The 17,984-nt window shown below is 46.8% G+C and overlaps 1 protein-coding gene across 1 annotated transcript in view; it reads left to right on the top strand.

The window, feature by feature from the left end:
* The first annotated feature begins 8,460 nt into the window (after nucleotides 1-8,460).
* SLC27A2 (solute carrier family 27 member 2) overlaps nucleotides 8,461-17,984 on the top strand; it is a 54,546-nt gene continuing 45,022 nt past the window's right edge. The window contains exon 1 of the mRNA XM_037156527.2: nucleotides 8,461-9,182. Within this exon, the coding sequence (XP_037012422.2) occupies nucleotides 8,705-9,182 (478 nt within the window). The 5' untranslated portion in view covers nucleotides 8,461-8,704. The remainder of the gene's footprint in view (nucleotides 9,183-17,984) is intronic.

The raw sequence follows: 17,984 nt of genomic DNA, 5'->3' as shown, positions 1-17,984 counted from the left end.
AGGCCACTTCCACAGGTACCTGAATAGTCATTTTTTGCAAGATATGCTAGATTTATTGGGGTACAATATTTACCTCTATAATTCTGAAGACAGCTGCCAATTACTAATCTGATTTAGCATGAATCTTGCTACTTGGGTTGCTTTTCAATTTTGTCTAAATTTTTTGCTTGTTTTTAAAATTATGATCAAACTAAGACAAATTAAGAATATAGAGTTTAAGATACTTAAACTAAAGAAACTTTAATAACTGTAGGTTTAAAAACACATTTTACTGAATCTTAAAGTTATTTTTAACATTTGCTGTTCACAGCATCTTCGCTGATTGAAGGCCTATCTAGAGATCAATTCAGAGTGAGAGTATCTTTTGTTCTCAGTAAAATATTAGGTTACTGTGAGCTAAACAGGATTGAGAATTAGATTTTAAACGTCAAATTAGTGTGATCTGAAGAGCAAGTCCATCTAAAATATTTTCTGCTCCAGGGAGAGGACTGTACGCAGCACGCTCCACAGGTCCTTCCACGTAGGTTCCTCCTTTTTTTCCGGAGCCTTGGGAACCTTATTCCTGGAGTGCTACTGCCATCTAGTGGACATTTTATAAATGTGCAATAAATGTTTTCTCCAGGCTAATTTTTTCTCCCTACTTCCTCCCCAACTGTTCTCACCACTCATTTTTCTTTCCTCCTTCTGTGTCCTAGGTGACCTCAGGTGCTCCCAGATTAGAAAATGTTTAGTCAGTCATTGAAAACGTTTTCAAAATTTGGGATTTTGTGCCAGTGGAACAATAATGTTTCTAGTCGGCCAAAACTGATTCATCAAAACCATGTAAGACAATATTGAAATCAAAATACTTCCACATAAATGCAAAAAAGTGAGGTGAAAAATGAAAAGTATGCATGTGAAGGAATCAAAATTCTGCCACTCTGAAGCTGTTTCTGGGATATTGGTGTTAAGCTTTCTATTAAGAAAGGAAAGACTCAGAAAGAAGCTTGGACCCTCCTCCCAGGCAGGAAGGGGAGCCCAGGCTGCCACCTCGGCCTAGTTTAAATACATGTGGTGAGTGAGATGCTCCCGTGTCCACTGTTTCTGAGTCACCGGGATCCGCCTGCCCCGGGAGTTCCACCCTTCCTCGGCTACCAGTAAATCCCCCACGCTCACCTCTGAAACCTAATGCCCTTCTTCTCCTTTGTCCAAATGTCTTCTAGGGGCATTTTCATGGATTTCTCATATCTATGTGACTTCCCAGTGCACCTGTATTAAACTTTTGATTTTCTCCTGTTAATCTGTTTCTGTTCAGTAGCCCATGCTGGAAGAACTTAAAGGGCAGGAGGAAAAGCATGACTATTTTTGCAGCCCCCGTACATGAAACAATTGAGATTCAAGCTGTGTGGTGAGTTTGCAAGTTTAGTACGAGAGATAGATCTGCGTGAGAGAAAGGATTTAAAAGAAAGGGTTTTTCGAACACGTTTTCCACGCGAGGTCTGCACAGACGTCCCATACAGAAGAGATGTGCGTGGAGGCGCTCCGATGGGAGCCGATGGACGCCGGTCCCGGAGCCCCTTTCCCTTGCTCTGCGGTGAGTCCCGCCTGCTGGGCAGTTTGAAGACCACCAGGCCGAGTGGGCGGGTCTCAGAGTGTAGCCCCTGGGCCAGCAGCTTCAGCACTGTCTGGTAACTTCTTAGAAATGTGGATTCTGGGCCCCACCCAGGACTTTCTGAACCTGAAACTCTGCAGCAGGATTGGCAAGCTGCGTGTTAGCATGTTTTCCAGGTAACTGATGCCCACAGAGTGTGAGAACCAGTGGGCTACTTCATCTCCATAAAGCAGGGGGAAACCACGTGTTGAGAGGACAATTCAGGGTCGGGATTGGACATCACAAAGGGAGCTGGGAATCACCCCCTGGGAAGCCTTCTCTAAGACACCAGCAGAGATGGACGAGTCAGGGGCAGTGCGAAGGCTTGACCAAGACTGGGGGTGTCAACTTGCACTGTCCCCTGAACTGCTCCTAAATGCCTCAGGATAAGAGAGACAAGAGTGGGCATTTGATGTAACCTAGCACTCTGGGTAGAAAATACAAGGAAAAGAGGAGTTCCAGGAGGCCACACTGAAGTGCCTGGCCAGGAGGGGACGCGACTTAGTGAAGGGTAACAAGTAGGCTTGGTGGATGTGGGGCGGGGGGGAGGGGGGGATCAGGCCTCACTGGGGCAAGGGGGTGGAGGGGTCCGCAGTTGAGGTCGCAGGGCTGAAACAATCCAAAGTTCTATTGCTGACAGCAGGGAGAACCGCACCAGTCGTTAGGCCAATGTACTCTAACCAGACCTTGGTTCAGCAACCTTGGTATTGAGTTCTGGTTAGGAAAGAATTCAGAGCCGAGACTCGAAGTGTAAGAGAAAGTTTATTTAGAAAGTCACAGAGGTAGAAGAAGTGAGCTATAGAAGACATGGGCTCAGGACACCAGTTACAGATGCGAAAGAAGGGCGTTTGGAGCTTAGTGGAGAGGAAGGAATGGTATGGGTGCGTGGTGCGGAAGCAGAGGGGGAGGGGGAGGGAAAAGGTGCTGTCTGTCCTGCTGGTCTCGGGAGGGAGACCACTGGGTCCTCTGTCCTAAAAGGTTTTTAAGGGTGGGGATTTCAGAGGAGGTCCAGGGGAGGATCTGTCAGGATCCTGGTCTCCGCCGATTGGTCGGCTCCAGAGCAGCGGGTCAGTAGTCTTCACAGTTGTCCTGAGGTCAGCCTTGGCTTTGTTTGTCTAGTTTTGTTGCTTTTCTGGGCCTGAAGCCCAAACACCACTGAAGCCTAGATGCAGTGTGATGCAGGTCAGAACCTCATTGTCCCGGGAGCCTAATGCTTAAGGGCTGTTCTCCGGCCCTCTTGTTACTTCCCTCTCTGAGGGAGTCTAATCCAAATGACTAGCCACGGGTCAGGGGAGGGAAGGTCAGAAGAGGATCCAGACCACAGGCCCAGCCATATGGAAAGGTCACGGGATCAAAACCAAATGACCGAGATACGTAAGGGGAGGCAAGGTCCCCCTGGGAGTGAGGTCCTTGTTTGTTTCCCAACTTTGCCTGTTGCTAGGTCGCTGGTGTCACCAGGGACTTTCCGCACTTGGCCTGTCGTTGTCCTTGCTTTGCTCAGGTCTTCCTCACTGCCTACCACATCATCACGGTTCAAGGCTGGGCTCTACATCATGCTTCTCGGTTGAATTTCTATTTCTAACTGGAGGAACTTGCATATAAACAATTTCTATGTGACATAACAAACCAAAGAAAAGTGTGTTTTTTCTACACCACAAATGATTTCAATTTCTGTCTTCTCTATATATTGTTATAATGCTGTTTTTAGTCTTTCTCGAAAAGGACTGCATTTTCTTTGGGGGGTATATTTTTCTTCTTTTGTAAATTTTGATGTAAAATATACATAACATAAAATTAACTTTTTTCCTATTATTTTTAAATGTGTGGTTTAGTTATATTTTTCTTTCTGATACTAAAATGTCATTCTTTTATAAAATAATAAAAACACACTGTGGTTGCTGGGGGGTGCTGTTTTTACTTGAAAAATTACGAAGTTGGCACTTTCTCCTGGGTCCCTAACTATGTTTTGATGCCGCTGGGCTGAGAAACCCTGACGTCCCTGAAGTGCTCGCTGCAGCTGCGCACAGGAGGGCTGGGGTCTCAGGGGGAGGGTTTAAGGGGCAGAAAGAGGCTAGAACAAAACCACAGAGAGAGGACCATGCCGGGCATTTTCGGAGGGTGTAGACCAGACTTGCTAAAACAAACTGTTCTTGGAAAATAGTAGTTGGAATTAAGTTTTAGTTCAGGTTAAAATGCTCCGTGTCTGATGATGTTCTGCTCCTAGCAGAAACTCAATCTGTTCACTGAGTGCAGTGAAAGTTCGGGAAGTCAGATCCAGAAGAGCTAAGAGCTAGGAAATGAAGTTGAAACTTCATTTCACAAACCAGGGCTTCCCCAAAGATGTTCCTAGGACAGGCAACCAACGTGCGAAGCCCCTGATCCCCTCCCTCCCGGAGGGAGCCAGAGCATGCGGCCCGGCCCAGCGTTCTAGTCTCCAGGCGTCCCATATGCTGGAAAAACATGACAGATGCCTACAGACACCAGGAGTGAAAGAGGAAGGAGAACACAACAGGGAGCCACTGAACTTGACTGAGCAGTGGAGGTATATGATGATACCAGTATTGCCAAGAAGACTATTAGCCGGGAGACAGAGGTCAGCATGGAGCCCAGGCTTGAAAATACAATCACTGGGGAAAAGAGTTCAAAGAAAGAGAGAGATAACAAATGTTGGCCTATTGCCTCCACATGTGTTCCTTCTCCCCTCCCGCCCCCCACTTTTTAAATGATACCCTGAAATTTCCTATAATATAGGATTGACTCTACCCCCAGCTCCATGGCTGAGCCCTGACTGGCTTAAAGCAATCAGTACTTCTTAGCCCAGGCGATTGATTGGTCTGAGAATGGGCACATAACCCAGTCAGAGATATTTTTTTAATAAAATAAAATAAGGACTCCTAAAAAAAGTTTCTTATTATCTGTCTGAAGTTGACAGAGGAAGCATGCAACTCTGAGGGGTTGGCAACACCTTTGGATCAGGAGGGAGGACTCCCAGAACAGCAGAGGAGGAGACGCAGAAGCAGTGAAAAAGAAGCCGGCCCAGCGCCCAGCGCCTACACCGCAGCTGCAGCCTCCTGAGGCTACCCCGCCCCCGGACTCTGCAGTTACTGCTTAAATTCCCGTTTCTGCTTAAGCCGGTGTCGGTCTTACTTATTTCGCTTGCAACTGTGCTGCTGCACAGGCTACCATGATCCTCGGAGTAAGGGAGAAGCGAGCGTTTGCACAGATCTAGCACTCTGGAGCGTCGCTACTGAAGGATGAGACCGGAGGGGTCTGGGACCTGGTGTCTGAAGTTGACTACCCAGGAGGGGGCGGCACTGGGACGGAATTGGAGAGCTAGCTCTGAGTTTCAACAGGAAAGAAGAGTCGCTCCCCCACAGAATGGTTTCTGTCCCTAGCCCTACTTCTATTAGCACGACTGCCTTCTCCTCCGGGACAAGGAAGGCCACCGCCTCCTCCCCAGAGGAATGATGCAACCAGCCACTCGATAGTAGCTGGATCTGCCATGAAACAGTGGGGAAAAGCTAGAGAAAGTACTGCTTAAGCAGGTCCCAGAAATAAAAAGAGGGGACTAAAAAATGGGGGAGCAGAAGATTGTGAGAAAAAAAGAAAGAAAAATGCTGGGGGGAAAAAAAAAGAAAACATGGATAGAAATCTAGAGAATGGAGGGCAACATAACATGGTTGCTTAGAGTGGGCCCCAGGGCCAGATACTGTTACTGATCGGCGGCCTGGCCCTGCGTGGGACTGCTTACCACCAGCTGCAGTGTGTGGGTTCTTGACTTCATGTGGGGAAGATGTCACACCACGAGTCCGGGTGACTACGAGGCTACATTTATTAAATGTGGGGACAGAAAAACAAGGAAGGGCTTTGCATAGAAGAAGCAACAGGAGAGCCTAGGCTGGGCCGCCTTAGCTCACTGGACAATCAGAGAGAGGGGGGCTTTGGGGACAGGTTCAGGGGATTAGCTTGAAACAAGCTGCCAGCTGCCCATTGCCTGAGGGTTTAGGAGTCTCCCGCCTGTGGGGAAAGAAGTGGGGGAAGAGGAATGGAGGAGGAAAAGGAAGTGGCGCAGGAGGGCTGCTCCCCGCAGGGAGAGCACACCCTGGGTCTTTTGTCTTGAAGCTCTTATCCTTTTCTTGCAGGCGGAATCGGAATCGGAATCGGAATCGTAGGGGAGGCCTCAGGGGAAGATTTCAGCAGAATACTCCTCAGTTCTCCAGGTGCGGCCCTTTCAGGGTCCTGGTCTGCACTGATTGGTCAGGGGCAGAGGAGGGGGTCTTTAGCCATTGCAGTTGGTTCTGGCATCACCTACCTGGTGATGCTGCTTTTCTAGGCCTGGAGCTGAAATACAACTTAGGTCTAGATGTTTTCTTCAGGGAGAAAAGGTCATGGGAGAAAAGGTGACCCTGGGGGTCAGGGTCTTGTTTTGCCCCCTGCTAGGTACCCAGGGCCTTCTGCCCTGGTGACCATCTGTACTGGGCTGTGCATGGCTCAGCCGTTGTGTTCAGATAACTCTCAGCTTCCCTATTACGCTTGCCAAGGAATTTTCCCACCTTCTCACTATCCTCTCTCAGTACCAGTTCAAAAACAAATACCAATTCTGTAACAGAACCCCCGGGTTCTACTGCCCATCGCCAAAACCACTGTGACTCCACTGCCAAATCTTATGAAAAGGAAAGTGACTATTTATTCAAAAGTTATACAGGTTCAGAATAATGGCAGAATTTTGTTTTTAAGTTTCAAAGTCCCTGAAAACTAAACACGTGCAAGCACACAGTCCTGCCTCCCCTGGCCACACCAGGCCAGTCAGAGGTACCATCTCTCAGGAAAAGAAACAGAAGTCTGTAGCATAGCTGGGCAGATTCCAGTTTTAACATTCCAGCTTCTTCCAGTCGTCTGTGCTCGGCTCGGCTCCTGCTCTTAATCCAAAATCGAACCGCCCCTTCTCATGATGAACTGGAGGGGGTCCTTCTGCATCTTTTCATGACTCATGGCCAAGGCTGCTCCCAAGCCATATGGTTAAGAGCTTCCTCAACTGGCTGGTGTAGCTCAGTGGACTGAGCACGGGCCTGCGAACCTCACGATCACGGTTCGATTCCCAGTCAGGGCACATGTCTGGGTTGCAGGCCGGTTCCCTGCAGGCCAGTTCCCAGCAGGGGACGCACAAAAGGCAACCATACATTGATGTTTCTCTCCCTCTCTCCTTCCCCCCCTTCCCCTCTAAAGATAAATAATAAAATCTTTAAAAAAAAAAGAGCTTCCTCATGACTAGACAAATGACTAGACAAGCACAGCTGCCCCTCACTTGAGTGTAAATCCCCGCCGGATCTTCCTTTCTCACCGCACTTCTGACTTCTCCCACAGTCAGCTACAGTCAGCTACACCCGCCAGGACTTCGGCCTCCTTTGCCTTTCTCCGGCTGCCATGGCCATGGCCATGGCTAGTCCCGGCAGGTTTGGCTCCCTGTCATAGGGGAACTGCCTTCCTGCTCCACTGCCTTCCTGCTCCGGTGGTGCAGCAAGCCCCTCCCGCTTCCTTACAGTCAAGGTCACACCCATCTCCCTGGCTCCCAGCCCCTGCCACAGCTACTTAACGTATTTGTGAAGCCAAGCCAGTTGGTATTGATATGCCAAGTAAACTTCAGTGGCTCTGCTCCCCCAGCCAGGTTAGGGGCTCACTTCCCCATCTGGGGGACCTCTACATTCCATGTTACAATTCCATCACTTACTAGCTGTCCCAGTTTACCTCTCTAAGAGTCCCTTTCCTGTCTGTAAATGTGCGTGAACGTGCCACCTTTAGACGACTGTGAGTTTCCAAACGCACAATGCAGGAAAGCCCGGCAGTGTCTGACAGGAGTGAGCGTTCTTACTGTGTCCGTCTCTGAAGAATGAGATGGACAAATGCAGGATGACAGGAGAGGGGAAAAGTAGAACACTTTTGTGTAGATCCTCACCCTCCTCGGCAGCAAGCAGTGAGTCTCCACTCTGTATAGAAGCAGCACTGAGAGAGTTAAAAGGAAGGGTCACACTGAAAGAAAAGGCTTTTGAGAAATGTCAGTAACGTCTACTTAATTTTAGTAAATGTGTGTTGAACTGGGCGGACAATAGCCGAGAAACTTCCACAGACAATGTGGCAGGGGACGGGCCGGGGGACGGGGGATCGGGATCACTTAACAGAACAAAATAGTAAAACAAATCAAAATATCACCAGGGCTTGATTTCCGCTGTCCGAGGGTGGCAGGACCTCCGCCCAAAGCCGGGCTGGCTGGATGGGAGGGGCCGGTTAGGACTAGAACCTCGGCCCCTGAACCACCAGCCGGGGGCTGGGTGAGCGGGAAGTGACAATCTCTGCACGTTTTCTCCTGCCTTCAAACCCTGGCCTCAGGAGGCGGTCTGCCATCGGGCGGGGTTGGGTTTCGGGGAGTAGCAAATCTGAGAAAGGGAGAGAGCGGACCGAACGCCCCCAAGACCGGGATGCACCTGATACCCACTAATAAATAACGGGACTGGCTCGCATTTATTAGGCACTTCGTTGATAACAACAATAAGTCATCCATAAGGCACTCAATTAATTGTAGCAATAAATAATAGCCCTACGCACGTCTGCATTATCACCTCCAATCTTCTGAACATCTTCTAAGTGTGTCTTATCACCACCATTTTATAAGGAAACTGCAGCTCCGAGGGGTAAAGTGCTCTGGTCACATCGCAGGAGTCCACACTTGACCACAGACATCCAGGCTCGGGTGCAGCTGTGTCCGCCGAGGGACTGCCAGAGGGGCGGGCCAGGAGCGCAGGCGTCCGCACCCCCACGAAGGGGCGGGCTCAGCCGGCAGGTCGTGCAGGAGCCTCAGGCAGCCCACAGGCCACTCCACCTGCCGCCACTCTACCCGGCCGAGAGCCCGCCGAGGCAGTCCAGGCACTCGGCCGTCGCCCCAGGCTAGCTGCGCGCCGCAGCGCATCCAGCCCCGCAGCGCATCCAGCCCGCCGCCCACCAGGAGCACCCCCCGCCGCCGCGCTGCACGCCCGCAGTGCGCCCTCCGCCCTCGCTGGGACAGGGGGCCCGGTCACCGCCATGCTGCCCACTATCTACATAGCCTTGGCAGGGCTGCTGCTCCTGCCGCTGCTGGCGAATTTCTGCTGTCCCTACTTCTTACAGGACACGGGCTACTTTCTGCAGTTGGCTGGCTTGGTCCGGAAGGTGCGCAAATACCAGCAGCAGCGGCCAGTGCACACCATCCTGCAACATTTTCTGGAGAAAGTGCGCCAGACCCCGCACAAGCCTTTCCTAATCTTCCGCGATGAGACGCTCACCTACGCGCAGATGGACCGACGCAGCAACCAAGTGGCCCGGGCGCTGCGCGACCACCTCGGCCTGCGCCAAGGAGATTGCGTGGCGATTTTCATGGGAAATGAGCCAGCCTATGTGTGGCTGTGGCTAGGGCTGTTGAAGCTTGGCTGTGCCATGGCGTGCCTCAACTGCAACATCCGCGCGAAGTCCCTGTTGCACTGCTTTCAGTGCTGCGGAGCGAAGGTGCTACTGGCCTCGCCAGGTGAGCCCGAACCGCTCGGCGCAGGCGTTGGGCTCCTGGGAGGGGGCGCGGGTACGGGGAGGGCGGCAGTGGTCAAATTGGATCTGCAGGTGTGGAGGGAGAGGTTGACAAACCTTCCTCGAAATGCTAGTCAATCTTTTAGAACTGCCCATTGGGGAAGTTCTAACTGGCCCAGACACTATGTTAAGCACTACACATACTGTGTGGCTTTTAATCCTCGCAATATGCAGCGTTTACTGTCAGACTTTATCGATGCCACTGAGGCCAGAGAAGTGAAGCCTTACACCTACCCCAGGTCATGGATCTGGGAAGAGGTGGGTAACCAGGGCGGTGCACTGCGAGGGTCAGAGTCCGAGCTCCTAACCAAGACTCACAACATCCGCGATCAAATGCAGGAGGTGTTGACTGTGAACACCAGTGGATTAAAAAAAAAAAAAAAAATCCCGCTTCTGCTGCGTGATTGGCTGTGTAATCATGGGAAAGTCATTCTCCCTCTCTGATCCTTGCTTGGTTTCCTCCTTGGTCTTCAAGGTGACGATTTTAGTCCCCACTGAGAAGACTTTAGGGATCTGCCGCATTGCCTTGGTGATCCCCTTTTGCACCTATAGGGATAGTGACCTTTGGTCCTGTTGTTAACCTCCTGCTGTATTTTAACAAGATCTGGCATTTAACTTCATGCCACCATGGTGACCGTGCCAAGAAACCAGGATCCTGTTAACCACCAGGCTGCTGGTTTTCCCTTCCTAGAATGCTTGCCCCTAAGCTTGAATAAGGACCAGCAGTTGCTTCCACTCTCTTAATAAGAGGAGGCTAACCAGGTGGGGGCTGAAAGACACAGAGGAATCGGGAGCCAGGTAGCCCCACCTTTTTGGAATGCCTTTCTGTGCTGGGTACCTTTGTCACCCTGAGAGATAACATATCATCACCCCCTGGTATGGAGTTGAGGAAACTGGGGTTTAAAGTTTCAGTCTAGGCCTGTTCAACTTCGAAGCCCATGACTTCGTGCCCCTTCTTCTACGCAGCTGTAAAGCATTAGAGCTGGAAGGGATCAAGCATCCATCTGCTCTCCCCCTGCATTGTATAGTCGAGGAAACTGAGACAAGCTAAGCAGTTTGCCTAGTGTCACAGAAAGATGTCTGCGACACTATTCGCTTGCGAGAAACCAGGAAACTGACACATCTGTTTCATGTGGCATAAAAGAAGCAATGTAAAAAAGTGAAGGCTTTATATAAAAGTTAAACAGAGGTCAGTTTAAAAGGCAGCAAAGTTATTTGAAGGGCATGGTCCTTTCAAGAAAACTCCCAACAGTTTCTAGTTGCTTGGGAAATGAGACAACTTCACTAACCAGAAGATGCTCTTAAATCTATCACTTTAGGTACCACTTCAGGGGGGATTGAAATACTATTAAACTGCATAGTACAGTCAGACATCAGTGATAACAGGAATGTTTTATGAGAAATGCATTTTAAAGCAATTTGTCATTGTGCAAATATCACAGAGTGTACTTACACCAACCTACGTGGTGTAGCCTACTACACACTTCGGCTCTGTGGTGTACCGCCACTGTATATGTGGTTCGTCATCCACCAAACGGTCATCATGTGGCACATGACCATGTCCCCGGCCCCGAGAGGGAGGTCAAGCAAGGACTGGGCGTTCTGTTGACGAAGCTCAGGTTTAAATGACTATAACAGAGTTTGGTTCTGAATTTCAGGTCAGCAATACGACTAGATATCTCCTTCTCCACTCAGGCGACAGCCCTCTGCCATTGAGTATCATATATTAGTCATTCATTGCATAAAGAAAATAGAATGAAATGCCGACATTCAGACCAAATTTGAACTAGGCTTGCCGGTGGACCCATGGCTCTCTCCAGCAGCAAACTGACCTTTGAGAGAGGCCACCAATTTGTAAAACATTCAGTTTTTCCAAATCACTGGGAGAGACCATTGAGTACAGAGTAGGATTACACTCTGACCTAAAACAAGGACAAATTGCCATCTGAAACAGTTCCTGCAAAGGAGATAACACAGAGTCCAAAGTTGCATGCTAAGCAAATGTACCCATTTATAAATGTGTTGAATACACTAATTCTTAGAATTCTTTGAAGTTGGAAGGAATTTTGCAAATATTCTAATCCTATAATCCTCCAACTTCAATGAGTGTGTTGTCAATAAAAAAAACTTTAGAAAGTGCCCTGGCCAGTGTGGCTCAGCTGGTTGGAGTGTGTCCTGTAGACTGAAAGGTGGCCGGTTTGATTCCTGGCTGGGACATGTACCAAGGTTGTGGGTTATAAGAAGACAACCAGTCTATGTTTCTCTCTCTCTCTCTCTCTCTCTCTCTCTCTTTCTTCCCTCCTCTCCCTCTCCCTTCCCTTCTCTCTAAAAGCGGTAAAAAAAAAAATGTCCTTGTGTGAGGATTTAAAAAAGAACTTTAGAAAGGAAGCTTTTTTAAATTTAATCTTTATTGTATTTTTCCCATTACCATTTAGTCCCCTTATACTCCCCTCCCCCCAGCAATCACCACACTGCTGTCCATGCCCATGAGTCCTTTTTCCTTTTTGCTCCATCCCTCCACCCCCTGACTTCCCCCACCATACTCTAGCTAACATGCTCTTCATCTATGAATCTGTCTTTGTTTTCTTTTGTTCAAGTTGTTCATTAGATTCTATATATGAGTGAAATCATATGATATTTGTCTTTCTCTGACTGGATTATTTCACTTAGCATAATGTTCCCCAGGTCCATACATGGTGTTAGAAAGGGTAAAATTTTCTTCTTTTTTTACGGCTGAGTAGTATTCCACCGTGTCAAATGTACCATAGCATTTTCATCTGCTCATCTACTGGTGGGCACCTGGGCTGCTTCCAAATCTGGGCGATTGTAAATAATGCTGCAGTGAACATTAGGGTGCATATATTCTTTTGAATTAATGTTTCAGGTTTTCTCAGATATAGTCCCAGAAGTGGGACTGCTGGGTCAAAAGACAGATACATATTTAGTTTTTTGAGTTATCTCTACACTGCTTTCCACAGTGGCTGCGCCAGTCTGCATTCCCACCAACACTGCAAAAGCATTCCTATTTCCCCACATCCTCACCAGCACTTGCTGTTTGTTGATTTATTGACAGTAGACATTCTGACAGGTGTGAGATGGTATCTCATTATGGTTTTAATTTGCATTTCTCTGATTAGTGATGTTGAGCATTTTTTTATATTGGCCATTTGTATGTCCTCTTTGGAGAAGCATCTCTTCAGGTCCTTCTCCCATTTGTTGATTGGGGCGTGTGTTTGTTTGCTTGCTTTGGTGTTGTTTTGTAAGTACTTTATACATTTTGGGTATTAACCCTTATTAGATGTATCAGTGAATATGCTCTCCCATTCTGTGGGTTGTCATTTTATTTTGTTGATGATTTCTAGAAAGGAATTTTTAATGAGCATAAGAATCACATGGAAAGCTTATTTGGAAAAACCGATTCCTGAACCTCATGCCCCAAAATACACTGCGCAGTGGGATTGTGGCAGGCTCCAAGAATGTGTATTGTACACCAAGTCCCACCCCATCCTCACCCAGACGGTTTAGAAGCAGATGGTCTGAGGACTAGACTTGGAGAAACGATCGGTCTAATTTCCACTTGTTTCATACTGAACAAAGTCCCAGCGGGGTGATCGCACTTGCCTGGGGCCACACGGCCAATGAGCAAGTGCACAGAACCCAATTTTTTCTCTGTTCCAGGGCACTTTTCATTCTACTACACCTTCTGAACACGGTTCAATGAAAGTGAGGAGTTTTAGAATGGTTGGAGTGGTGACGATTCAGTAGGGTTTGATTCTACACTTCAAATTCCAGCCTCAGAGCTTGCGAGTGAACTAGTAAAAAGCTCTTACATCCCAACCGTGTCAGATTCTGGAGTGTGTGTAAAGGGACCAGCGCATCGGGCATTCGTCATGAGGATTAATCCAGTTGTCGTCAATGTGTGAGACTCTGTACAGGTCAACAGGACTCAACCGTATCATGAATTTCAGTACCCAATTATTCCTTTAGAATTTGTTAAACTTGCCAAAAGTCCAAGGTAGACAAATACTTCCCCAGATCAAATAGTTGCTCCCGTCTCCCAGAGAATATGGTCCTCTTTCTGTGGCACAGTGTGGTGCAAATATTCACATGGAAAAATTGCCTTCACCTATTTGAACTGGTCTTCGTTTTGTTGATAGAAACCAACTTGTTGGCCTGGCAGATTTTTAAGCACCTTCCCAAACACAGACTATGAGGAAGGTAGGAAAGCAAAATTTATTACGTACAACACAGGATATTTTGTGAAAACATTCAAAAGAGCCCCCCCAAATAGTAAATTTATTTTGTTCCCATTTATGCTAGCCTTAAGGCTTTCTCTAAACTAGCTCTTTTCTTAGAAGAATAACCCAGGTCTCTTTCAGTTTACTGGCAAGGTCTACACTGTCTGACTCAACACAGCCGTGCAAGGCTCCCACAGTGTAGCCACTACTCTTGTACGAGAATTTAGTAATAGTTCAAGATGCTTTCTAGTGCAAGCCTGAGGTCCAGGGAGGTTATAACACTCCAGATTACCTTTGACCTGGTTTTGCAAGGTTGTGAAAAACAAACCTGTACCTTCCTGTCAGCAAGGTGATAAAGGAAAATGCATCCAATTTTTTTAAAGGTATTGCATGCATCATTGTAAGTTCTAAAACAAGAGAACTTCATTGTAAAACTAGTGTTAGGACCAAGAAGTCTCCTCATTCAAACTTTTGAAGTTAGATTGAGAAAAACAGATGGTAAAATAATTTAATTTCAAATCAAGAAACATTTAGAGAGTCCCCACAAGTTACAAGCTAGTTGCCACAGTGGGATGGGAAGTTAAGAGAATGAATTCTTTCAAGGATCTTACCATCCAGCAAAAGAGCTAAGCCATGTAACCATACACATATGATCTGACATCCAGGAGAATGGGATAGGGACACTGTAAGAGCTACAAAGTGCTGTGGTGGGGGGGAGAGAAAAGGGTGAAGGCTTCTTGGGGGCTTTGACAACTAAGCTGGACAAGTGCATTTGGGGAGGGGGCATTTCAGGCAAGTGGAGCCCAGGGGAAGTTTTCATTAGGTTGGTAACACAGTGAGATACTTCATTAAAGAGTTTTCCTATGTAAGGACAATAGCAAGCTGGATTTAAATAATAGTAATTTCTTAAAGCTGTTTACTGAATAGACTCCACCGTTGAGAAGATAGGGACTTGGAGACTCCAAGGAATGGCCGACAGCAGTGGCCTTGCATCCATAGAAGGAGATAATTTTCCAGCACTAACATTAATCAAGGATTGGAGCATAGGTATGATCTTATCTCCATTTCTCAGATCTCTCTGGATTTCCCAAGCAGTAATTTAGGTAAGTTGCTTCAATGCCCTTTGATTGTTTCAGGGCTTAGAATTCTCTCATATATCTTTGGATAATGCCCTAGTGATATCTAGCACATAACAGTCACTCAGTAAATGTTGCATTCATGAGTTGTGCTGTTCTGGGTGGATGTAACAGACTCTCTTCTCTGAAGCATGAGGGCATAAAGAATGATGTAAAAAAATCAGATGTATTCTGATTTCAGAAAATCCATTTAGACCCCATCTTCCCCAGACCCAAACTCATCTTATCAAAGACTTGTTTATCTCTGGCAGTGGGAAAGAGGTTCTCTCTCTTTCTCTGGGTTTCATTGCCAGAGAGGTAACTAGTAATGAGCAAAGGAACTGTAGGGACCATACTAGGGAGTCTGTGAATAGGGGGGTGGGGCACAGACAGACATCAAATGAGTAGTGTGTTCTAGGGCTGGGACCCCAGTCAGGTAGCCCAAGGTCTGAATGAACAGCTAGCTTAAAGATGTTCTCTCAAATTTTTCTTCTTGGCCTGCTCATAACTAAAGATTACAAGAGGATGGTTGTACATTTCCATTCAAAAAAAAAAACAAAACCTAGCACTTTGCTAGCATATCTGGGAATACCTTTTTATTGAATTGATTGGGGTGACATTACTTAATAAAACTATACAAGTTTCATGTGTATAAGCCTGTAATGCATCACCTGTATATTGTATTGTGTGGTCACCAGCCAAGTCAAGTCTCCCTTCATAGCCATTTATCCCCACGTTACCCTCTCCTACCTCCCCCACCCTTCTTTTCCTCTGTTAATCATCATATTATTGTGTGTGTGTCTATGAATTTGTTGGGTTTTTGTTTTTGTTGTTTTGTTTTGTTTTGTTGCTTAATCCCTGTTCTCTGTATATATAAGTCTGTTTCTATTTTGTTTGTTAGTTTATTTTGTTCATTAGATTCCCCATATGAGTGAAATCATATGGTACTTGTCTTTCTCTGACTGGCTTATTTCACTTAGCATAATGATCTCCAGGTCTGTCCATGCCATTGAAAAAAGTAAGATTTCCTTCCTCATTACAGCTGAGTAGTATTCCATTGTGTCAACGTACCCCAGCATTTTTATCCACTCATCGACTGGTGGGTGCTTGGGTGCTTCCACCTCTGGACTATTGTAAAAACACTGCTGTGAACATAGGGGTGCAGAGGTTCTTTTGAACTAATCTTTCGGGATTCCTTGGATACATTCCCAGAAGTGGGATCACTGGGTCAAAAGACAGGTCTGTTTTTAATTATTTGAGGTTTCTCTATACTGTTTTCCACAGTGGCTGCACCGATCTGCATTCCCACCAATGGTGCAAACGGGTTCCCATTTCTTCACATCCTCGCCAGCACTTGTTGTTTGTTGATGTATTAATGATAGCCGTCTGACCAGTGTGAGGTGATAGCTCTTGTGGCTTCAACTTACATTTCTCTCATTATTAGTAACATTGAACATCATTTCATATGTCTATTGGCCATCTGTATGTCCTCTTTGGAGTATCTGGGAGTACTTAAAAATTCATTTTCTTTAGAAGCAAGAAGGGAGTGAAGAGCTAAAAACAATATAAACTCTAAATCAGCTGTTAATGCTATTGATTCTGGAGAAGGATAGAGTTCGAATTATTCTGCTTGATGAGTTAAGTGACCACTATTTTCAAAGGACCCCACGGCCTCTGAGAAATAAGGAAGTAGGAAGCTGGTTGATAGGTGACATTGCTGCTTACGTATAGCAACTGATGACAACAGTGAGGCTTGGTATGATCTGGTAACCTGGTAACAAGGAATTACCCATGATTCCAGGGCTCTTTAGTGTGGGGGTGACTTTCCTCGCAAGTCCCCCCCCCCGCCGTGTGCCACTGATGAGAGTAAACATTACTGAGACATGATGTGATCTGCTTGAGGAGGAGAAGTGGCCAGTTTCCCAGAGGGAAAAGGCCTCAAGCCCCCTCTTCCAATGGCTTTTATTGGGTTGTAATACACAGGAATACAGGTGGCAAGGATCAAACAGTAGATAACATTTCAAAGAAATCTGAGGGCTTAGTCTGAGTCAGAGTCTGTCAGGAACAGAGTTTTAGGGTTTCCTGCTGGAACCCTTAACATATGAATGAAAGCACTCTTAGCAAAGCAGATTCACAGGTTTATGAGGAATTCTTTGTAATGCTAGATTCCCCCCCCCCCCGGGACACACTCTAGCAAGGCAAGGCAAGGAGCTGCACCTCTCCCCAACAGGTATTCAGGCTTAAGGGGATTAGAGCCAGGAAGCACTTCTTCCAGAGGATATGGGGACACGGGCTATCTCAAAGCTGGGGGGGTGAGAGTCCATTGCTCTTTGTTGCAGCCCCCCTCCCAGTGCTTCCATGAATAGCCTCCCAAGTGATCGTGTCTGGCCTAGGTTGCCCCTCCTCAGAGGGGTCTTACCCGTCCAGGACTTCCGACCATGCTTTGGGGGCAGGGAGGAAACTGAGGCAGCATTTGCTACCAGAGACAAGCTATGTCTCCTGCAGCTCACATTCCAGAGGTCGTTGACTCATCCTTAGCCACAGGGGGTAGAGTTACAATTCCTGAAACCAGGCAGAGCGGTCCACAGCACTTTAGAAAGCAAGTGTTCATGTAAGCAAGAACTTTAACTGAGAGAAATGAAAAATAATATTAAGAAAATAAGTAGCATAGATGGTAGGTAGAAAATAGATAGGGGGAGGGCAAGAATAGTATGGGAAATATAGAATCTAAAGAACTTGAGACACGTGGACATAAACTAAAGGGGGGGAATGGTGGGGGCGGGGTGTGCAGGGTGGAGGGGAATGAAGGGGGAAAATAGAACAACTGTAATGGCATAATTAATAAAATATATTTTTATAAAAAGAAATTATAGAATGACGTAAATGTAAGATGAGTATGTATTTCCCTTTTTAATATCTACTTACTCCTGACAGGACTTAACCTTGATTACACAACTTTCTGACCTCAGGGAAACTTTTTCTGTGGGGAGAGCGGTGGGGTGTATGCATGCCTCTGTGTTAGAGTGTTCTAATCCACATTGTGTTAGTGTACAGGCTAGACAAGAGGTTGTTAAATACTATAATGTGGCTTTAACTTGCATTTCTCTGATGATTAGTAACACTGAACATCTTTTCATACGTCTCTTGGCCACCTGTATGTCCTCTGCATTGACCTTCTGTATCTCCGAACCGCCAATGGTAGAAATGAAAAAGCACAGTTACAAGCGGCATTTAAAAAACTGCTTTCAGCTTGTCTCCTGGGCTGTGTTAGAACCAGTCTGTGTCTCCGTTGCCTCGCTGAATGAAGGGAAGAAAAGCCTTCAATCCTGACTTGTTCATCCACCAACCATTGCAGTTACCCTGAAGTTTTGATCAGAATGCAGTTCCTTTCAC

The sequence above is a fragment of the Artibeus jamaicensis genome, unplaced genomic scaffold (genome assembly GCF_021234435.1).
Source record: "Artibeus jamaicensis isolate MK-2021 breed Jamaican fruit bat unplaced genomic scaffold, CSHL_Jam_final contig_548, whole genome shotgun sequence".
Taxonomy (NCBI): domain Eukaryota; kingdom Metazoa; phylum Chordata; class Mammalia; order Chiroptera; family Phyllostomidae; genus Artibeus; species Artibeus jamaicensis.
Note: the sequence above shows the minus strand (reverse complement) of the source record. Positions and strands in the feature narration are given on the sequence as shown.